Below are 24,589 nucleotides of genomic sequence, written 5' to 3'. Positions count from 1 at the left end.
GGCGTTTCCCAGATGGCTTAGGCATTCGTGGATATTGCTAGAGCGAGATGGGGCTCAGGTAAGTAATTAGGGGGGTGCTGGGGTGGCTGCTACACACAAATTTTTTTATTATTATTTTAATGTATAGAATGCATTAAGATAAAAAACCTTCTGCATTTACAACTCCTTTAAAGTGATACTAAAGTTTCTCTTGTTTTTTTCTTTTAAATAACAAACATGTTATACTTACCTGCTCTGTGCAATGGTTTTGCACAGAGCAGCCTGGATCATCCTCTTCTTGGGTCCCTCATCAGAGCTCCTAGCCCCTCCCTCCTATCAAGTGCCCCCACACCAAGCAGCTTGCTATGGGGGCACCCGTGCCAAGCCGCAGCTCTGTGTGTCCATTCAGACAGGAAGCCACGGTTTGCCCCCCTCTCCTGATTGGCTAATTGACTTTGATTGACAGAAGCAGGAGCCAATGACATCGCTGCTTTGTCTCAGCCAATCAGGAGGGGGAGTCCCGGACGGCTGAGTCATTTGTGCACATCGCTGGATCAGAATGGGGTCAGGTAAGTATTAGAGGGGCTTAGAGGGGCTGCTACACACAGAAGGTTCTTTATTTTAATGCATAGAATGCATTAAGATAAAGAAAACTTCTACCCTTACGACCACTTTAAGCGCAGTTATCAGAGAGTAACTGAAACATGCAGTCTGACAGTTGCTGCCCTCTCAAATGCCTGGTCTCACATATTGCACACTGTACACAAATTTTGAGACCGGGTGTGAGGTCAAACATCATGTGACCCTTGACCATCTATTGTCTGAGCAATGGCAACTCTGATAATTCAATGTTGAGAGGTGAGTAGTGGCATTTAGTGCTGTTTGTTTCAGGGGTTCACATCTCATTTTCACATTTCACATATTATTTCGTCAGTGCACTGCTTTGCTATGTGCATTACTTCGGGTTACATTAATGAACGTTATATGCGTTAGGCCACGTACACACGATCGGTCAAAACCGATGAAAGTGGACTGAAGGACCTTTTCATCGGTCCAAACCGATCGTGTGCGGGGCCCCATCGGTCAGTTAACCTTCGGTCAAAAAAATTAGAACTTGCTTTAAAATTGAACCGATGGACGCCTAACCGATAGGTCAAAACCGATGGTTAGTATGCAAAAGCATCGGTTAAAAATTCACGCATGCTCAGAATCAAGTCGACGCATGCTTGAAAGCATTGAACTTTGTTTTTTTCAGCACGTCGTTGAGTTTTACATCACCGCGTTCTGACACGATCGTTTTTTTAACCTATGGTGTGTAGGCACATCAGACCATCAGTCAGCTTCATCGGTTAACCGATGAGAAGGGTCCTTTGGACCGTTCTCATCGGATTGACTGATCGTGTGTACGCCGCCTTAGTGTGCTACGGTGCTGTTTATTTTGAATGTCACCCCAGTCATAGTTACATAGTTAGTCAGGTTGAAAAAAGTCCATCCAGTTCAACCATAATTTTTTTTTATAAATAAAATAAAAAATATAGTACAATCCCATATACCCAATTGTATACCCACAATTGATCCAGAGGAAGGCAAAAAAAAAAAAAACAGCAGAGCATGATCCAATTTGCTTCAGCAGGGGAAAAAATTCCTTCCTGATCCCCAGAGAGGCAATCAGATTTACCCTGGATCAACTTTACCTATAAATGTTAGTACTAGGGTTGTCCCGATACCACTTTTTTAGGACCGAGTACAAGTACCGATACTTTTTTTCATGTACTCGCTGATACCGATTATCAATACTTGTCATGTGACAGTTTTCAAACCACAATACAGACTAATGATATGAAGAATGCTCCTTACATTGGTGATCAGTGAGAAGAATGCTCCTTACATTGGTGGTCAGTGTATTGATCTATTGTGCAACTAGTACATGACAGTTCCCATCTGCCTGGCGGATTATCACACACAGAACAGGTACGTATGACCTATCTGGTATTTTAATAAAATAAATGTAAATCTTTACAATCATAAGATGCTGTATATCAGGATATGTGATTATTACATAGAGAGAGAGAGCACTGTGTATATAATTAATATGGTGCAGATATATACATGATACATTCAAAGCTACAAGCACTGCTATGATGGAAGTGGAGTGACCCTTTAACCACACTAGTCATAGAGCAATGATTGCTAATAAGCCAAGACCGTCCCAGCATTCCAGAGAAGGAAGAAGCACAAGGAGCAAGCTGCTGATCGGCTCTCCCACAATGCTATGCGGCAGGTAACGGCTCCGGTGATGGTGAAGAGCTCTGCTCCCCCCGGCTGAGATGGAGGACAGTGCGGCGGGTTGGGTGATGGAGGAGAAGCTAATCCTTTATCATTGGACTCATTCCTTCACCTCCCAGAATGTGAACACAGCGCCACAGGTTCAGCACCTGGACAGCTCAGTGCCGGCCATCCTCCTCCGCCTATCACAGTCCAGGATCAGTACCCGCCCATCCTCATCCGCCTATCACCATCCGGAGTCAGTACCTGGCTGTCCTCCTCCGCCTATTTGACTTACCCCCCTCCTGCCCCTTTTGCTCTGCTCTCTGCCCCCGCCCCTCTCTCTGCTGGGTCACCGCCCTGCTCTTCCCCCAGCTCTCATAAAAAGTATCGGGTCTGGCATCGGGAGGATTTGCATGAGTACTTGCTCCGTAGCGGTCCCGATACCGATACTAGTATCAGGACAACCCTAGTTAGTACCCAGTTTTATTATGTTTATTTAGGAAAGTATTTAGGCCTTTCTTAAAGCAATCTACTGATCTGGCCAGAACCACCTCTGGAGGGAGTCTGTTCCACATTTTCACAGCTCTTACTGTAAAAAAACCTTTCCGTATTTTGAGATGAAATCTCTTTTCCTCTAGCCGTAAATAGTGCCCCCTTGTCTTGACCGTAAAGTGAATAACTCAATACCAAGTTCACTATATGGACCCCTTATATATTTGTACACGTTGATCATATCCCCCTTATTCCCCTCTTCTCAAGAGTGAATAAATTCAGTTCCTCTAATCTTTCCTCATATCTGAGCTCCTCCATCCCTCCAGTGCTGTGATTCTGTGCATAAGGCAAGGCAGTGCTGTGATGCTGTGCTGTGATGCGTTAGAAGCCCTTAAATGGGATGCCTTTGCATAACAAACACTAACTTATGATGTAATGTGCATGTGCGCTACTGCATTACAGATGTGTGAACCCAGCCCTAAATTCTGCTGCCAGTCACAAGAAAAAGTGCAGAATATTAAAGCTGTATTCCAGGAAAACAGATACTGTAAATACAAAGACAAAATGAAGGGATAAGAAAGGATTTTGTAATGTTATACAACCCATCTTGTGATGCAAGCACCCCTGCTAGTTGGCATACCTGATCCTTGTATTGGCAATGTAACATCCTCTTTGCCACGCAGCCTACAAGCAATGTGTGCCTCAATCTCCATTCACTCTGGTGAATTTTGTACTCCATCGGAGTATAATCTCTCTATAAGATTGAATAAGGATTGTGAAGTGCATGTGTGGGTCTAACTAAAATAATTCTGAATGTGCTAAGGACACCAAACAGACAAGATCTTGGAGGTTTGGGGATTGGCGAGTATAATGCTGGCCATACACATGACAAGGTGACTGTACGGTCTCCTTTAGATCTTCCAAAAGCTATGTAGTGCAATGGCCTGCCTGACTGTTTACAAACTGTTTGGATACTTCAGGTATGTCCTCGAATTATATAGTTATGGTAAATCCAACATTTGTACAGTCAGATTGTAACATGCAGGGACGTTATAACAGCGTAACTGCACTGAAAGCACGTTTATACTTAGTTTAAAAAGAATTGTCTAAAATAAAACCATTACCTTTGTGTCTTTCTGGCTAGCCATGCATCTGTGAGCACTAAAATGTCTTGTGCTGAGCACTTTTCCCTTGAGGTTTTGCAGCAACATATCTTACTGCATACTCGTACCTTTCCTGGCATTTCCAATGTGTCCAGTCAGTTGTGTGCTACATGGGAAAAAGACAGGAATATCTTAATGTGAAATAGAATTTTATAAGGCTCTATGCACTAGCACTCTCAAACACAAACCGATTTTATTTCTGAAATAACATTCACATTCAGGCAGAAAACATTACAGTTTAAAATTCTCCTCCGCTAGCCAAGGAAACGAGCAAGATATGACTGGCAAGTCATCATTTTTATCTCAAGGTAAGATAGTAAGCTGTACAAGTTAACTTTTGGATATAAAAACAAATATTCTTCCCCAGTTGAGTTTTCTTTAATTTTATACTCCTGTCGCTTTATATAATTTTAATGTGGTTCTTCTATTTGTTTTCCCCAGAGATATGGATTATAAATTGTGCAACCATGATGTTTGCAGTTTTAGATTCATAAATTCATTTTTAAGCTTAACAAAAAAAGCTTTTTTTTTTTTACTTGAGTCTCATTCATGTTGCTGGTTCTTTATGTAGAAGTGTTATTACTTTTTATTTCCAGATAATCTTCTTTTACCTATTCATCTTGGGAAATAAACTATATAGGCTTAATGTAATATGTGTACAAGAACATCTTGTCTATTTTATTGAACATGATGTATGCCTCAGAGAAGATGGCAACATTTTGTTTGAAAACTCTGGAAACCTGCAATTTTCATGGATCATGTGCAGTTTAATTTTATTGTACACAAGATAGAACAAAATGCCCTGACAGCAGTGATGTGAAGAGCATTTACCAGGGAACCTGTTTCTGGGGGACATACTAAAACATTTATAGCTAGATTCACACATGTTGTCCTAACTTTGCGGCGTAGCGTAGCTTGTTTACACTACGCCGCCGTAAGTTAGCGAGGCAAGTACATGATTCTCAAAGTACTTGCCTGCTAAGTTACGGAGGCGTAGCGTAAACCGGGCGGGCGTAATAGCGCCTAATTCAAATTTAGCTGAGGGGGCGTGTTTTAAGTTAATCGGGCTTGACCTGACGTTTTTGACGTTTTTTTTAAACTGTGCATATCTTAGATATGTTTAAGCGTATCTCTGTTTGAGAAAACACTTAAACATAGGTCGGCGCAGATTCTGAGTTAGGTCGGCGTATCTACTGATACGCCGACCTAACTCTACCTGAATCTAGCTATTAATGTGAAAATAGCTTAAAGCGGGAGTTCACCCAATTCGTTTTTTTTTTCTATTTTCCCCTTAGCTTCATGCTCGTTTTGTCTAGGGGAATCGGCTATTTGTTTTAAAATATGATCCGTACTTACCCGTTTTCGAGATGCATCTTCTCCGTCGCTTCTGGGTATGGGTCTTCGGGAGCGGGCGTTCCTTCTTGATTGACAGTCTTCCGAGAGGCTTCCGACGGTCGCATCCATCGCGTCACTCGTAGCCGAAAGAAGCCGAACGTCGTTCAGCTTCTTTCGGAAAATCGTGACGCGATGGATGCGACCGTCGGAAGCCTCTCGGAAGACTGTCAATCAAGAAGGAACGCCCAGTCCCGCAGCCCATACCCGGAAGCGGCGGAGAAGATGCATCTCGAAAACGGGTAAGTACGGATCATATTTTAAAACAAATAGCCGATTCCCCTAGACAAAACGAGCATGAAGCTAAGGGGAAAATGTGTTCGCTATGGGTGAACCTCCGCTTTAGTAGCTTAATGTGTAATAATGTGCCTAAACCTCAATCAATTGCCCTGAAACTTTGCACAGCCTAAGGGGCAGATCCACAGAGATCTGTACCGGCGCAGGGTATGGGAGATACGCTACGCCGCTGTAACTTACTTTTTTAAACTTCGAATCCTCAAAAAACTTACGGCGGCGTAGTCTATCTCTCGCGGCGTAAGGGCGCCTAATTCAAATCGGCGAGTAGGGGGCGTGTTTCATTTAAATGAAGCGTGTCCCCGCGCCGAATGAACTGCGCATGCACCGTCCCTAAATTTCCCGCCGTGCATTGCGCTAAATAACGTCGCAAGACGTCATATTTTTTAACATAGACGTGAATTACGTCCATCCCTAAAACGGACGACTTAGGCCCCATACACACGGGAGGATTTATCCGCGGATACGGTCCAGCCGACCGTTTCCGCGGATAAATCCTCTCGAGGATTTCAGCAGATTTTAATGCGATGGAGTGTATGACGTGTCGCGCCGTCGCCGTGATTATGACGCGGCGACGGGCGCGACGCTGTCATATAAGGAATTCCACGCATGCGTTGAATCATTGCGACGCATGCGGGGGATCCCTTCGGACGGATGGATTCGGTGAGTCTGTACAGACCAGCGGATCCATCCGTTGGGATGGACTTCAGCAGATGGATATGTTGTGCATGTCAGCAAATATCCATCTGCTGGAAATCCATCCCAGGGGAGATTTATCCGCGGAAAAAGATCCGCTGGCGTGTACACACCATAGGATCTATCCGCTGAAACCCATTTGCTGGGATTTATCTGCGGATGGATTCTATGGTGTATGGGGCCTTACACAAAAAAATAAATTCAAAATAAACGCGGGAACGACGACCATACTTAACATGGCAAGTCTAACTATACGCCGCAAAACACCAGCTTTAACTATACGCCAGAAAAAGCCGACTAAAGATGACGTAAGAGAATGCGACGGCCGCGCGTACGTTCGTGGATCGTCGGAAAAAGCTAATTTGCATACTCGACGCGGAAAACTACGAAAACTCCACCCAGCGGACGCCGAAGTATTGCATCCAAGGCCCCATACACACGAGAGGATTTATCCGCAGATACGGTCCAGCGGACCGTTTCCACGGATAAATCCTCTCAAAGATATCCGCTGATTTCGATGGGATGGAGTGTACACACCATCGCATTGAAATCCGCGCGGAAATCCTCTGCCGATGACGTGTCGCGCCGTCGCCGCGATTATGACGCGGCGACGGGCGCGACGCTGTCATATAAGGAATTCCACGCATGCGTCAAATCATTACGACGCGTGCGGGGAATCCCTTTGGACGAATGGATCCGGTAAGTCTGTACAGACGAGCGGATCCATCCGTTGGAATGGATTCCAGCAGATGGATATGTTGTGCAGCACAACAAATATTCGATCTGCTGGAATCCATCCCAGAGGAGATTTCTCCGCGGAAACAGATCCGCTGGCGTGTACACACCATAGGATCTATCCGCAGAAACCCATTTGTTGGGATTTATCTGCGGATGGATTCTATCGTGTGTACGGGGCCTTAGATTCGAAGGCATACGAAGCCATACGCCTGTCGGATCTAACCCAGATGCCGTTGTATCTTGGTACGCCGGCGTATCAGTAGATACGCCGGCGTACTCGCTCTGTGGATCTGCCCCTGAGTTTTTAACTTTCCAAACCAATCCCAAAAGTTTCATGCATTTCAGTCTTCCAAAAGACATTAAACTTGTTTTTTGGGGAACTTAATGTGACTTAAAGTACAAAAAAGAGCTTAGATGTTAACCAATTTCCCACAATCTTCACACAATAGATAAATCTGTCTATGTCATATTCAAAATTGCACACGCTCGTGGATTGGCGCCAAACTTCGGTACTTAAATTTTGATCACTTTTATTCCTATTACAAGGAATGTAAAAATTCCTTGTAATAGGAATATAGCATGACAGGACCTCTTTACAGTGAGATATGGGGTCAATAAGACCCCATATCTCACCTCTAGGCTTAGAAGCCTGAAATAAAAAAAAGATCTCTACTCCCCAGCCGAGGCGGCACCATTTTTTTGAATGCAGAGGCCAGAAGTGACCTCACAACATCGAGCCCGGCCTCCGAACGATCATAGAGACTCCGGCGACCATCTGGTCCCCCGGAAATGGTAAACATCTGGGGCCAGTAGATCCTGTCTCTGACTCACCGATGGCAGCAGTGAATCGGTAGAAGCACCGGAGGGTGGAGGGAGGGGGGATGTCAAGCACCAGAACAGCCACTAAGATCATTCTTGTGCTGTAGGGAATCGCTGGCTGAAAAAGACATCATTCAGATATACCCGTACAAAGTCAAGGACGTCATATGACGGCCGGCGGGCAGGAAGTGGTTAATGTCTCTCATTTTCTTTGTTGAAGACCAAAATCCATGAAAACGTCTAGAATAGGTTTGGGGTGTGAGAACCTAGGCTGTGCAAAGTTCCAAGACACTTGATTAACCTTTAGGCCGGGTTCATACTGGTTCGACAAGACAGTCGTACCACTTTGGATCTGAATTTGCCCTATGTCTAGAAGTCCGGCTTCAATGAACAGGGATCTGACTTTGATCCCCAACAATATCAGGCACAGTGTCTGGTATGAATCTTTAGGGGAAACAAAAAAAGTGTAGCGCTAATCAAAATATATAAATATAAATAAAAAAAATAAAAAAATGAATAAAAACGTAAAAACTTAATAAATAAAGTGCTCAAATATTCATAGTGAACAATGTAAATAGAAATGTGTCAAAAGTGTAAAAAAATAAAACGCAGTACACAGGTTTGTAAAGTAATTTATTTAAGGCAGCTCCAGCATCTCTTCTGACTTCTTCGGCCTCCTCCGCTGATGTCTTCTGCCTCTGTCGGTTCTTCTCCCCTCTCCGGGTCTTCTCCGTTCTCCTTCCGGTTCTTCTCCCTCTGTCCGCTGTCTTCTGCCTCTGCCAGGTCTTGTCAGGAAAGGGTTCACCCGTTGGAGGTGCTGTTCGTCCTGTGGATCACAGTACCGGTGTCCACCAATGGGTGTCTTCCTACAGCCAGGATCTGGAATAAAGGATTTCACCTGCTGGTGGCACTGTTAGATCCATGGGCCGTAGTACCAGTGTCCACCAGCGGGTTTTTTCGGCAGTGTGGAGCCGACATTATCCCCTGCAGTTAGGCGTCACCTGAGCCTGATTGCAGGAGATGTGTATAAATACCCGGCAACTCACACACACAAGTTGCCTTGGTATCGTCCTTGTGCCCTGACCTGCGAGCCTGTTCTCCTAAACCTGTGCCTGATCCTGAGCCTGTACCCGATCCTGTTCCCTAGCCTATTCTGGTCCTGTCCTCCCTGTGTTCCTGTTACCTTGCATCCCTGCTCGCTATCCTGATCCCTTCCACCATCTCCCTCTCCTATCCTGTCCCTACCCCCATCTGCTGATTCCCCGTGTATGGCCCTGGCCGTTTATGTTTCTGGTATACCCCTGGTATACGTTTATGATTCTGGTATACCCCTTCTAGTGTTCTCACTTGTTTGTCTGTTGCTGTTTTTGGGTCACTGTGTGGTTGTTTTAAAAATTGTCGCTCTATTTTTGTTTATAGCGCAAAAAATAAAAAACGCAGAGGTGATCAAATACCACCAAAAGAAAGCTCTATTTGTGGAAAAAAAAAGGACGCCAATTTTGTTTGGGAGCCACGTCGCACGACCACGCAATTGTCAGTTAAAGCGACGCAGTGCCGAATTGCAAAAAGGGGCAAGGTCCTTAAACTGCATAATGGTCCGGGTCTTAAGTGGTTAATGACCAAACCATTTTTTTGCGATAAGGCACTGCATCGCTTTAACTGACAATTGCGCGGTCCTACGGCGCTGTACCTAAACAAAATTTACATCCTTTTTTTTCCCACAAATATGGCTATTTTTGGTGGTATTTTATTACCTCTGCAGTTTTTATTTTTTGCGCTATAAACTAAAAAAAGGCCAATTTTTTACTTGTTGCTATAATAAATATCCCCCAAAAATTGTAAAAAAATAAGAATTTCTTCACTTGTTTAGGCTGATATATATTCTTCTACATATATTTGGTAATAAAAAATCGCATTAAGCGTATAGTGATAGGTTTGCGCAAAAGTTGTAGCGTCTACAAAATTGGGGATAGATTTATGGCATTTTTATTATTATTATTTTTTTTTACGTAATGGCGGCGATCTGCGATTTTTAGCAGGATTGCGGCGGATAGATCGGAAATTTTTGACATGTTTTTTGGACCATTGACATTTATACAGCCATCAGTGCTATAAAAATGCACTGATTACTGTATAAATGTCACTGGCAGGGAAGGGGTTAACACTAGGGGGCTATCAAGGGGTTAAATGTGTTTCCTCATGTGTATTTCTAATTGTGGGGTGATGGGACTCACTGGGGGAGGAGACATATTAGTAGGAACAGACAATCTGTCTCTCCTCCTACTGTCAGAACGTGGATTTGTGTGCTTACACACACACATCCCCATTCTTGTGCCCGAGATTGTGAGTGGCCGCCGGTCATAGCAACTGCCGGCCATGCGCATGGGGTCCCCCGCTTTTGCCCTTTAAGATGCCGATGTACACCTACGGTGATTCACGGGATCGTGCCGGCCTGCTGCAGGATAATGACGGCGGCTGTTCGGCAAGTGTTTAATGCCCCTAGTTTGCCTTGTGAAAGACTGAAATGCATGAAATTTCTAGGATAGGTTAGGAAAGTTAAAAACTTAGGCTGTGCAAAGTTTCAGGGCAATTGATTGAGGTTTTTGGCAAAGTTCCTAAATATGCAATGATAAAATCATTATATATAATTTCCTTTTTTCTTTCAATGAATACATTACAAAGATATTTGGTGGTTTCATGGGGTACAGTTGCTCTTATAGCACAAAAGTGTTATGGACTTTGTGCAGGAAAGCACATTATACTTATTAAATATAGTTTAGTAAGTTTTGAGCATGGCAGTCAAAAATTTAAAGAGCTCCTTTTACAGACAACCACGAGCATATGGGAAAGTATAATATTCTTCAAACTGACAATTGGGAAGTATAATAGGGGTTTTCGTCAAACTGACAATTGTTTAATTGTTTATTTGAGATATTGGTGTAACTGTGAATCTCCTGGACATATTTTCATATTTTATAACTGTTTTCCAATGATGAAACTGTAAGGCCGCGTACACTTGATAGGATCGCCAGAGGAGAACGGTCTGAAGGACCGTTTTCATCAGTCCAAACCGATCGCGTGTAGGCCCCATAGGTTCTTTAACCTTCGGTCAAAAAAATGAGAACTTGCTTTAAAATTTAACTGATGGACGCCTAACCGATAAGTCAAAACCGATCGTTAGTATGCAAAAGCATCGGTTAAAAACCCGCGCATGCTCAGAATCAAGTCGACGCATGCTTGGAAGCATTGAACTTCGTTTTTTTCAGCACGTCGTTGTGTTTTATGTCACCGCGTTCTGACACAAATGTTTTTTTAACCAATGGTGTGTAGGCGCGACGGACCATCAGTCAGGTTTATCGGTTAACCGGTGAGACGGTCCTTGGGACCGTTCTCATCGGATGGACCGATCGTGTGTACACGGCCTAAGGATAACTGTATAAATAGTAGTAGTTACATACAGCTAACTTGACATGTTCTGTATGTTAAGGGTGTTTCAGTGTGGTTCTAATGAGTGTGTTGAACATTCTCTAGCATTAAAAACCACACTGGTAACATAGTTACCTTAATCCAATCGCCATGGAATGAATCAAGGAAAATATTGATTATCCAAGAACAAGATAGGTGGCATTAAAGAAAGAAGGAACATTATTTTAAGACAGTAAGGTACACATTTCAGACAGAGGACAGCTAGTTCACAAAGAGTGTAAAAAAGGACAAGCTGTTGCCTACAATTCACATTTTAAAAATGAACGCCCGTCCCATACATTGTGGCATGTGATTGGTTAAAATCTGGTACACATGGGCTAAATATCTGCCAGTATTGGCTGGTTCAACAGAAACCGCCCGACATTTGACCAGTGTGTACACCAGCCTGTCTAGAAAGGCCAGCTTCTGTCGAACAGGTGGGACGGGAGAGCCCGAGAAAGCCGCGGAAGTCAGCAGGAGGGGAGGACATCCCCTCCCGCTGCTTGTAACAGCAATCGAGCTGCTAGTTACCGTATTTATCGGGGTATTGCGCGCTCCGGCGTATAGCGCGCACCCCTAATGTAGACCCGAAAATCCTGTAAAAAAAACATTTTATTACTTACAGTTTTGGTGTCGTGCCCGGCGTCCATCGGCGGCCTTGTCTGGTCCGGCGTCCGTCTGCGGCTTCGGTGGTGTTCTCCCGCGCTGTCTCCGAGTCGAATCCCCACTTCCCGCGCTCAGTTTGAACGCCTCCGCCGACATATACTGAGCGCAGTACACTCGGGCACGTTCGGCCACGCTCGACTTCTCACGCATAAATGTCACAGAGCGTGACCACGAGCGAAGCCGAGCCTGGCCAAATGTACCCCAGTTTACTGCGCTAGGTATATGTCGGCGGAGGCGCTCAAACTGAGCGCGGGAAGCGGGTATCGGCGTATATCGCGCACCCACGATTTTTCCCTTATTTTAAGGGGAAAAAAGTGCGTGGTATACGCCGATAAATATGGTAGCTACTCTGATTACTGTTACAAGTGAGACGACCGCTGGCTCTAAAAAAAGATACCGTATTGATGTCTGCAGCTGCTAAGCGACATACCGGTACATTGATTACCGGCAAGTGAATATATACAATTAAGTGTTTGGAATGAGCCAATGATGCCCATGTTAAAATTCATACTGATTTTCAACAGCTTTTCAAAGGTTGGCTGCCCAAAACCAAATATATCATGACACTTGCAGCAGAAAAAGGTTTCCTTTATCATGGTTAAAAATCTCTTGTTACATTATTGAACATTTTACAAATAACAATTATAACTCACCAATGAATCCATATATCAGTCAGTCAGTGCAGCAACAGGGCCTGCCACAATTCCCATCTGTAGGTGACCACAGTACTTTCTCCCTTTGTTTTCTCTAGTTGTAGGGAGTTCTTCCAGCAAATAGGGAGAATGATCAGAAATGAACAATGTATTACAAGCCTTATTTGCCATCTGGAGATTTTCTATCAGGAATAATTGAATGACCAAATACACAAAATAAACGGCTCGTCCATGACCATGAGAACAGATCATTTAGATAATTGTTGTGACATAAAAAAAAATCTTAAATATTTTGAGGAGACGGCTACTAAATAAACTAAGGAGTTTGTGCATTGCTTTAAACCAGGGGTCTCCAAACTGCGGCCCAAGGGCCAGATGTGGCTCTTTGCTTGTCGTTATCTGGCCCTTAGGGCACAATTCCTACCACTGATATGACTCACTATTCCTCCCACTGACACCAACAATGGGGCACTATATCGTCCACCGACACCAATGATGGAATACTATTCCTCCTACTCCTATTGCCCACCAACCCTGAGGCCATATTTGTTCTCAATGATGCTGGGCCCGTGACAATTTTCTCCCCTTGCTGGCCACAATCTGGCCCTCCTAAAGTCTGAAGGGCAATAAAGTGGCCCTTTGTTTGAAAAGTTTGGAGACCCCTGCTTTAAACTGATGTTTTTTCAAAGTAAAATGCAGGTAATAAGGGTGATAGAAGCTCAGAGAGCCTTTTGTTCACTAGAAGATGAACATGTAATGTTTCCACCAATCGGTGGATTGGAATATTGAAGGATATTGAGTGGCACAGAAAATTGCCACATATTTTACACTGTTTTTGTATGTGTTGTGGGAATACAGATGAAACAGATGCCACTTGCTGCTGCTGGGAACAAAACACCTTATGAAATCAATACCTTTCATTCAGGTACAGAAAACATGCAATTACAGGAAAATGAGGCTCTAGAGAACTAAGTGTGATAACATTTACATCAAAAGCAGAGCATGTGATTTGTGTGACGGCTGCTGGTGATTTACAAATACTAATTTTGGGATATTATTCCATGGAGTAAATCAATGGGTCCTTGGAGAAAAGTACATAAGTAAAGTTTGTTTATCTTGCAGAGGCTGATATTCCAGTTTTGGATGAACAAGTACTGAATCATCAACTGGCATCTTATACCTGTTGGATACTCAGACACAAGAAATCTAAGCATCGGGCTTGCCACCCCTCACTGCCACCTACACATACATTTCTGTGACTCCTATGAGCAGGAACTCAGATCTTAGGCCTCGTACACACGACCGAGTTTCTCGGCAAAAACCAGCAAGAACCTTGCTGGGAGATATTTTTTTGCAGAGGAAACCGGTCGTGTGTACATTTTCGTCGAGGAAACTGTCGAGAACCTCGACGAGCCAAAAAGAGAGCAAGTTCTCTATTTTCTCGATGGGAGTCTGATTTGGCTCGTCGAGATCCTCGACGGGCTGGTTTTCAACAAGAAACTCGGACGTCTGTATGCTAAGAAACCCGCGCTTGCTCAGATTAAAGTATGAGATGGGAGTAAAAGTAGCATTTGTAATGGAGATAACACATTTTTAAAGCTGTAACAGACTGAAAAGTGCAAATCGTCTCTTACCAAACTTTTATTTAACACGCAAACACATGAAATTAGCAAAAGCAGCCCCAAGAGTTTAGCCAGTGGAATCGAACTTCCCCTGCCGTTGTATGTGTTGTATGTCACCGCGTTTGAGAACGAGGAGATTTTGGCTTGACTGTGTGTATGCAAAGCAAGCTTGATGTGTTTCGCTTGATGTGTTTCGCCCGTCGAGTTTCTCGGTCGTGTGTACGAGGCCTTACAGAGTCCTAAGAGATATGAGCAGCTAGTACCTGATTTGGCTCCATGACATCTACATACATTTAGCTGTCAATATCAGTATAGGGTAAACTTGGCCTTTCGGATTCTAGTAGACCAAAGAACCTCAATCTACAATATTTCCAATTTTGATTGTTTCAGTTGATACCCTAGCTGTTTATGTTGCACTGATAACACTAGGTGACCTTTCATACAAGTCATTATTCAGTACATGTATTGTTAGAGGAAACAAGTGTGCATGTGCAAATGGGAGGTAGAGAAAGATCTTCATAAGGCCTTGTGAGCAAACACTAATGAAATGGATCAGTTTTATTTTTTTAGTTTGGATAAAATATGCATCTTTTGCAGTACATCTGCAAAAGATGCATATTTCCCTATATTTTGTCTTTTTAACCCCTTTGCCTCTCCAACCCGTCGGCCCACTAAAAGGTTGTTAACACCAGGAGGTGTCTTCCTGCTTATGTGAACACTGTCACAGGACTTACATGATCAGAAGCTCACAATTGTAAACAATAATCAGGCGCTGTCCATGACAGCCTGGTCACTGTGTTGTGAGCACCCAAAAGGATGCATATGCGGTGGCTGGGTGTTAAGCTGCACCCCCCCTGCTGCCACATGTATGCGTATGCCTGTTGGGAACTGGTTAAAACACTGCAAGAACATAAAATACCCGGTTGAACCTGGACAAAATTCAGTAAACTCTTTCCTGTAGTGAGCTGACAGTGCTACTTCTGCTGAACATAAATCCCAAGCAGTGTTGTCAGCACTGCCTGGGTTCTCACCTGCTTGACTACAGAACGCAAGGAAAGAAGCATATGTCCCGTAGTCTACCAGAGAGAGAATTTTTAAGAGACAAAACATGCGTAATGTGCATGTATTGTACGTTTTTTTTGTTTTTAACCTTTCCCATGCATACACTTTTTATATCAACTATACCTCAGTTTTTTCTCTTGTTTTTCCTTAGATGTGTAGCAGGGCTAAGGGTTTCCTAGATGCACTAAATATTTATTTTGTTTTTAACTTTGCCCAGACATATGCTTTAAAGAGGAGCTTCAGGCTCCTTCAGAAAAATTACAAGTCAACAGCTACAAATACTGTAGCTGCTAAGTTTTAATATTACCTGTCCAGGGATCCCACAGTGTCTTCACCCCAGCCGACTTTTGGGTGCTGCCACTGCTATTGCTTGTGAGGGAAAGCGGCAGTGAAGCCTTGAGTTTTTTCACAGCCAGTTCCCTACTGCGCATGTGCAAAGCGCACTGTGCTTTGTGAATGGCCTGGCGGCGGGGGAAGGAGGAGGGGGGACAAACTTTCAAGCGATCTCTCGATGGAAAGATCACCCAAACGTGGGAGTGGGTACCTGTCAAAACCAGGTACCCGCTCCCCCGAAAGGTGCCAAATATGGCACCGGAGGGGAGGAGGCAGATAAGCAGAGCTTTCCCTTTTGGGTGGAGTTTCATTTTAAGTTTTACAACTTTGGTTTATATATCATTTTTTTAAATATATACTAGAGGTGCACCGAATGGAAATATTGGTGCCTGAAACCAAAAATTTAGGATTAACTTGACCGAAACCATAACTGAAAATGACAGTTTATATATATATATATATATATATATATATATATATATATATATATATATATATATATATATATATATTTGTATTATATTCATGTTAATATTATGAATTTAAATGAATATGAATTTATTGTCGGCCAATAACAGCACGTTTAGCGCAAGAAAAGCTCAAGAAAAATGCATCCCTTTATATTTATGTATGTCTTCACACTGGTCAGTGGTGGTTCCATTGTGGTGTTATAAATCTTGCTTTCTGCATTTTTGGTCAGTTAAATGTTTTTTTTCCCCCAAAATGCACCTCCCCATTGAAATGCATTGAAAATGCAGCAAGAGTGCATCAATAACGCACCCATGTTATGTTTTTGGTGCAGTTTTTGTGTCATATAATCTATGAAAAACACACCATAAGCACAGTAAAATTGTGGCAAAATCGCAGTTAAATTTGCATGCATTTTCGGGCCATTATCAGCATTTTGTTTTCTATTGGCAAAATGCTGGAAACCCAATATACCATGGCAAAGGTTTCCTAGAGCACTATGAGGTTTCAAATAAGACAGTAGTTTTTGTTTGTTACTTAGGCATATTGACTTTGATTGAAACTTCATACGGACCCATACAGTGGGACCAGAATGAGGGTCACTGCTGTGACTCACTTGTATGTGTAAATGTTAGCTTGCGCTACTGAGCTCTATAAACATACTTTTTTAACAGAAAGAAAATACCTAAAAAAAACTGTATAGATCCCACTTTTAGTACTCAAAGTAATAATTTTTTTTCAATTGCCCACTGATCATTATTTGACATCTTACGTTGATAATATGAATAATAAGGCTATTATGATATTATTCAGTCCTAAATGTTTTGGTTTGCATGCCATGTAATATTGTAATAGTGTTAGATGATCTTATCTAATGTCATGTTTTTCTGTTTGTCTAGGGGACAGGTTCCATCTGTAGCTGAATCCAATTACTTGGGAATTGCCAAATCACTTGAAATGTATGGAGTTGACCTTCATCCTGTTTATGTAAGTCCTATTTTTCAGTGTCATAAAGTAGTTTATATTTAGAAGCGGGCCAGCAAAAGTGAAGGTTTTCCTTGACAGAATGTCTAGCTTCTTGAAGTCTGTTGGGCTATAATTTTGGCCCAAGATGAGCTTGGGTTTCTCCTGTACAAACAACAAAAGATTCCTCTTAGTCCAGCGCTGGGGGGTGATGGCTACAACCCACTTGAGGCAAACCTTAGAAAAGTTATAAAAATGTCTATGCAAAGTTTGTGATTAAAATATTTATTGTGAAATCAAAGTGAAAGGGATTCAGATGCCGCGTTGCTAGAGCATTTTTCGGGTTGTAAAACACGATAATTTTTCGGGTTGTAAAAAAACGAAGTATTTCAGGCTCTAGAAAAAAACAATGTTTTTTTCAACTTGATTATTAAAACGGTCTTGCCTACACACAATCGTGAAAAAAAAATGCTCTAGCAAAGCGTGATGACGTACAACGGCACTATAAAGGGAAAGTTCCATTCGGATGACGCCACCCGTTGGGCTGCTTTAGCCGATTTTGTGTTAGTAAAAGACGATTCGCGCTTTTCTGTCTGTTACAGCGTGATGAATGTGCTTACTTCATTTAGAGCGGTAGTTTTACCAGAACGCTCCCGTCTCATAACTTGCTTCTGAGCATGCGCAGATCTTTCATTTCGTTAAAGCCCACACACGACCATTTTTTACAACCCTAAAAACGACAACGTTAAAACGTCGTGAAAAAATAGAGCATGTTCGAATTTTTTTTTTGCCGTTTTACAGAATGCAAAAAATGCTCTGAAGCCCACACACGGTCGTTTTTAATGACATTAAAAAAAAAAAAATTTAGAACCCGAAAAACGCGGCATAAGAATGGAAAGGGTTAAAATATGGCTGATAGACAATCAATGTTAAACATCATGCATGATTATGAACCTTAATCTCCCCCAAACCTCGGCAAGCTGACTCAGGCATATCAGGGCTGGTGCTGGGGCCGGCAAAAGGTGTGTTGGTTCTAGATGTCGCATGGGCAGCCACCCAATGGAAGGGATGACAGACAACTGGTTGAACCTGTAAGGGTCAGTGATGTAGAAAGGCCCCTACTGGACCATCCAGAGGACTCCAAACCTCCAGATGGTGCAGCTAGTGTAGTCAGGCGGCACGTCGGATGTGATGTCACCAACACAAAGTGATGTCAGACTGCCTCAAACCAGCGAGGCTTGGGATTGAACCCAGATGCTGTAGTAGAGCAGCTGAAAAACTGTCAGCAGGCTGTAGTCATGACATCGTGTTTCGAGCATGGTCCTATCAAATCATCAGCCGCCTGACTACACCTGTTGCACCATCCGGCGGTTGGGACTCCCCTGCCCGGTCTATTATTGATTGCGTTTGGATAGGAGCCCTATTTGCTATACAATGTTATATGGTTGTTTTTAATTATGTGTTTTTATAAAAGAATGATTTTGTAATAAAAATGATATTTCTAACTATTTGTATAATCCTGTGTCCTTTTTGGGCAACAAGATCCATTTTTGGAATTTCTGTTCCCTTACCTTTTGTTGTCTTTATTAGTAAAAGCATATGATAACCCTAATCATTATCGCATAGTAAAATGAAATGCCAGAGAGAATCTGGAGGCTGCTGTTGCTGAGCTCTACATCTGAAAATGCCAATGGTCTAGCTGTCATGTGTATCAAGTGGCTTCAGTGCTTTTTGTGGCACTGACTTGGAATAAGAGTGCAGATTACAAGTCCTAATTTCACACTGACTTTTTATTCTGACAGTGATGCAAATAATTACTGTCTTTAATTTATACAAGCAGATATCGTTCATGAAGGGGAAAGGAGGACTTTGTTTTTGTAATGAACTGCATATGAGATTGAGATAGATTTCATAAGCCATCACTAAATGCCTCAGTGCTATGAATAATGAAACATTGAATTCATGCATGTCAGGGGCCCATGTCTATCTGACTAATAATGGCGCTGTAATTACTATACCCAGCTTAAAAAAAGGCAATAATTGGACTTAGAAACCGATAACAATTATATATTTCTAAGCTACGTTTAAAGCACAATAAATTGAAAGAGATACAGTGTAATTATAAACATTTATACCGTAGAATAGGCCATTATTCTGGTTTCATTTGTTTTGGAGTATAGAATTGGCTGACATTTATCAACCACGTTCTATTTCTTGAATGTAAAGTATAAAACAAGCTAATTTGTCAAATCACATAAAAAAAGAGTGAATTTGGGCACATAAAAATATAATAAAGGAAACATAACATAAACCACAAGAGACAAGCTGTGAATACATTTAAATGTGTTGAACTGTGAACTGGAAATAGATGTGTGATTACTGGTTTACCTGTCAAAAGGTTTGTAATACTGTCTTGTTATCCAGTCTCCCCTACCAGACATCATAGCCAAACGAGGTACTTCTAGATTCACCACTACAGCAGGATCCAGCATTGGCTCATTGTTTGGACTAACTTGTAGGGTTGCCCCGATACCAGTATCGATATCGTTGCCAATACTACGCATTTGCTTGAGTATCGGCACTGATACCCAAGCTTATACCTTCAGGCTTGGTTCTTTCAGCTGTCAGCGGGATTTCCCCCGCTAACAGCTGACATGTAAAGAAAAGGATACCGGCAATTATCGGTTGTTAAAGAGCGGGGCTGCCACGTCCTTGACAACCAATGACGTTTCAGCTTTCCGCCGGATTCCCCTCCCCACCAGCTTTATTGCGCCAGGATAGCGTGGGCGGTAAATTCCCCAGCCAGGCAGACACTTGCAGAAGCGGTGCTGAGGCTCACAGTGTTTACATCAAGGCATGCATGAGGATCTCTGTGTGCTGCGGACGGGGTCCCAGTGCCCTCTTACAGAAGAACACATGCCGGGGACAGATCCACCCTGTGTGCAGCAGCCCCCCTCAGCCCCTTAATACTTACCTGATCCCCATCTCAATCCAGCAATGTTGCACGAGAGCCTCAACTCTCTCTACTGATTGGCTGAGACACAGCAGAAGGTGCCATTGGCTCCCACTACTGTCAGTCAAAGTCAGTGAGCCAATGAGGAGAGAGAGGGTCAGGGCCGAGCCACGGCTCTGTGTCTGAATGGACACACAGAGCAGCAACTTGGCTCATGTGCCCCCTAGGCAAGCTGCTTGCTGTGGGGGCACGTGGCAGGAGGGAGGGTCCAGTGCCGGCGAGGGACCTGAGAAGAGGAGTATCAGGGCTGCTCTGTGGAAAACCACTGCACAGAGCAGGTAAGTATAACATGTTTGTTTAAAAAAAAAAAAAAAAGAAGCAAGACTTTAATATAATTTTAATCAGAAATTCAGGCACTGTATCAACTACTGGGACTTGTAGTTGTCTCATGTAAAATTATACTCATAAAATATTTAAATCTTGTCACTCTCTAACATTTCAGCTGTGTTTGGTAAACTGACTGACCATTGCCATAAATGCAGACTGACTATTGCCATAAATGCAGACTGACCATTGCCATAAATGCAGACTGACTATTGCCATAAATACAGACTGACCATTGCCATAAATACAGACTGACCATTGCCATAAATGCAGACTGACCATTGCCATAAATGCAGCCTTACCAGTGTCATAAATGCAGCCTTACCAGTGTCATAAATGCAGACTGACCATTGCCATAAATGCAGACTGACCATTGCCATAAATGCAGCCTTACCAGTGTCATAAATGCAGCCTTACCAGTGTCATAAATGCAGACTGACCATTGCCATAAATGCAGACTGACCATTGCCATAAATGCAGACTGACCATTGCCATAAATTCAGACTGACCATTGCCATAAATGCAGCCTTACCAGTGTCATAAATGCAGACTGACCATTGCCATAAATGCAGACTGACCGCTGCCATAAATGCAGACTGACCATTGCCATAAATACAGACTGACCATTGCCATAAATACAGACTGACCATTGCCATAAATGCAGCCTTACCAGTACCATAAATGCAGACTGACCATTGTCATAAATGCAGCTTTACTATTGCCATAAGTGCAGACTGACCATTGCCTAAATGCAGATTGACCATCTCCATAAATGCAGCCTTACCAGTGCCATAAATGCAGACTGACCATTGCCATTAATGCAGCCTTACTATTGCCATAAATGCAGGCTGACCATTGCCATAAATGCAGCCTTACCAGTACCATAAATGCAGACTGACCATTGTCATAAATGCAGCTTTACTATTGCCATAAGTGCAGACTGACCATTGCCATAAATGCAGATTGACCATCTCCATAAATGCAGCCTTACCAGTGCCATAAATGCAGACTGACCATTGCCATTAATGCAGCCTTACTATTGCCATAAATGCAGGCTGACCATTGCCATAAATGCAGCCTTACCAGTGCCATAAATGAAGCCTTACCAGTGCCATAAATGCAGACTGACCATTGCCATAAATGTAGCCTTACTATTGCCATAAATGCAGACTGACCATTGCCATAAATGCAGCCTTACCAGTATCATAAATGCAGACTGACCATTGCCATAAATGCAGGCTGACCATTGCCATAAATGCAGACTGACCATTGCCATAAATGCAGCCTTACCAGTGTCATAAATGCAGCCTTACCAGTGTCATAAATGCAGACTGACCATTGCCATAAATGCAGACTGACCGTTGCCATAAATGCAGACTGACCATTGCCATAAATACAGACTGACCATTGCCATAAATACAGACTGACCATTGCCATAAATACAGACTGACCATTGCCATAAATGCAGACTGAACATTGCCATAAATGCAGCCTTACCAGTACCATAAATGCAGACTGACCATTGTCATAAATGCAGCTTTACTATTGCCATAAGTGCAGACTGACCATTGCCATAAATGCAGATTGACCATCTCCATAAATGCAGCCTTACCAGTGCCATAAATGCAGACTGACCATTGCCATTAATGCAGCCTTACTATTGCCATAAATGCAGGCTGACCATTGCCATAAATGCAGCCTTACCAGTGCCATAAATGAAGCCTTACCAGTGCCATAAATGCAGACTGACCATTGCCATAAATGTAGCCTTACTATTGCCATAAATGCAGACTGACCATTGCCATAAATGCAGCCTTACCAGTGTCATAAATGCAGACTGACCATTGCCATAAATGCAGGCTGACCATTGCCATAAATGCAGCCTTACCAGTGCCATAAATGCAGCCTTACCAATGTGATTTCTTTATACACATTTTTTCACCTAATAAGTGATTCAAATATGTTACATTTCTTGTCTTGGAGGTCTTAGTGCTTACAGTTTTTGTAAACTATCACCTTGTAAAACAACCTCAGTTTAAAGGCAAAACATTTTTGTATAGATATCATTTTTTTTTATAAATACCCTTTTTCCCCTTTTCTATAAGTGATCACAATCCCTCTGTTCTCGGTTGCATAAGAGCTGGGGAGAAGAAGCAGCAGTACACCGATCTTCCCAGTGAATGGCTGTGCAGGAGGGAAGGTGTCAGGACAATTCTGATCATTGGAGGAGAGCAGGTTGAGTTCCCAGCATAGCTGGAGAACTGACCATGATGTGTTCTTCCGCTTAGCGTGGTCAGTTTTTATTAGGAAAGCCGAGGGACTGGCAGGAACACCAAGGATTTCACACAAGGGAAGCAAAACAAAGAGAACAGAATAGTTTTTCATACAAGTACATGGTACAAATCCGGCACATATCCGGAATATGAAATGTTGGAGTAACAAACACTTTCATTTGCTGATATCTGCCAGTGTGGTGTTTTCAGGGAGACATCTGCCCATCTATGGCCTCCCTATAGAAATACTTGCTAAACTCTGAATTATTTCATTGAGAAATAGCAACATTTACCCAGAATAACTCTGAAACCTTTGTTAACAATTGCTCCACGGTGTCGTCTATTTTAGTGTGTTCTCGCTGAATATTCTATAGGTGAATTAGTTTACAGTTCGTCTTGGTTTTCACTTGTACAATGTGTTACAAGTCCAAGGAAGGGAATAGCATTCCCTAATAGACTGCTTTGATTTATTTTACTTGATTTCTTAGCTGCATATGAGCTGTCTATGTGAATATTTAAAGCGGGAGTTCACCCATAAAACAATTTTTCCCCTTAGATGGATGCTCATTTGGTCTAGGGGAATCGGCTAGTTGTTTTAAAATATGATCCGTACTTACCGTTTTCGAGATGCATCTTCTCCGTCGCTTCCAGGTATGGGTCTTCGGGAGGGGGCGTTCCTTCTTGATTGACAGTCTTCCGAGAGGCTTCCAACGGTCGCATACATCGCGTCACTAGTAGCCGAAAGAAGCCGAACGTCGGTGCGGCTCTATACTGCGCCTGCGCACCGACATTCGGCTTCTTTCGGAAAATCGTGACGCGATGGATGCGACCGTCGGAAGCCTCTCGGAAGACTGTCAATCAAAATAGGAACGCCCAGTCCCGCAGCCCATACCCGGAAGTGGCGGAGAAGATGCATCTCGAAAACGGTAAGTACAGCTCATATTTTAAAACAACTAGCCGATTCCCCTAGACAAAACGAGCATCCATCTAAGGGGAAAAAGCGTTATGTACGGGTGAACCTCCGCTTTAAGTTATATTAATATCAAATAATTTTAATGCGTCCTTTCGTTGTAATAGAAAGAGGGTAGAATAAATGTATGCCATGTATTCAATTACAGATATAAAGCTTCCTCCAAAGTAAATATTTCCGTTTCATTACTATTATCTCAGGGACTTTCCTCTGCTGCTACTGTTACTGCTTTTTTAACCTCATTTAATTCTTCATAGACCTTGAATTTGAAGAGCAGATCATTTTTAGGTGTTCATAATGTGTGAATGAGTTTTTTTTTTCTTTGGTAAGATTTAGAAGAATAGTACTATATATTATTATACATTTTCTTAGCTTAGTGAATGTGCTGAAAAGATGTAGCTTTGAAAGGGAATGATTGTGAAATGAATGCTATGACTTATATTGATGAATGGTAGAATCAGTTACTTAGCGTTACTATTAATTGCCACTGGGCATATTGTATGCCTAAAAGTAATTAAACAATGTTCCATTCCTTGTATGTTAATCATTTATATTGCTGGTCTCTCTGTAATGCTATATTTGACATTGGTTTCAATAATAATTTCTCTGTGATATTTAAATTTTGAGAGGATTATGATAAATTTAACTTTTCCACGGCTTGCTTTATTTCCTAGGAAGTGTAGTAGTCACTCCGCCAGAGGTTTCCTCACATTGCCTACCCCCTGCCTCTGTCTTTTGCCCAATTCTCTGTTTGTTTTGCAGAGAATGCATGAAGAGGAGTAAGTCACGGCTGCTTGGCTTTGTAATGACTGGAGGCAGTGCGTTAAACATCAGTGTGGATATTTTAATGCTTGAGTTGCTGGGTGGTTTATTGGCATCCTCCCAAAGTAAAAATTCTAATTTTGGGTAAACTTACCATTTAAAAAAGTAAATGTC

At 42.5% G+C, this 24,589-nt stretch overlaps 1 protein-coding gene across 2 annotated transcripts in view; it reads left to right on the top strand.

Moving 5' to 3' along the window:
* EPB41L4A (erythrocyte membrane protein band 4.1 like 4A) overlaps positions 1 to 24,589 on the top strand; it is a 412,465-nt gene that overhangs the window by 193,303 nt on the left and 194,573 nt on the right. For both annotated transcript variants that reach the window (XM_040343429.1, XM_040343421.1), the window contains one exon: positions 17,010 to 17,097. In XM_040343429.1, coding sequence (XP_040199363.1) covers positions 17,010 to 17,097 — 88 coding nt within the window. The remainder of the gene's footprint in view (positions 1 to 17,009; positions 17,098 to 24,589) is intronic.

This window comes from Rana temporaria, chromosome 1, assembly GCF_905171775.1.
Source record: "Rana temporaria chromosome 1, aRanTem1.1, whole genome shotgun sequence".
Classification (NCBI taxonomy): Eukaryota; Metazoa; Chordata; class Amphibia; order Anura; family Ranidae; genus Rana; species Rana temporaria.
The sequence above is the reverse complement of the archived record's forward strand: the minus strand, read 5'-3'. Positions and strand labels throughout refer to the sequence as shown.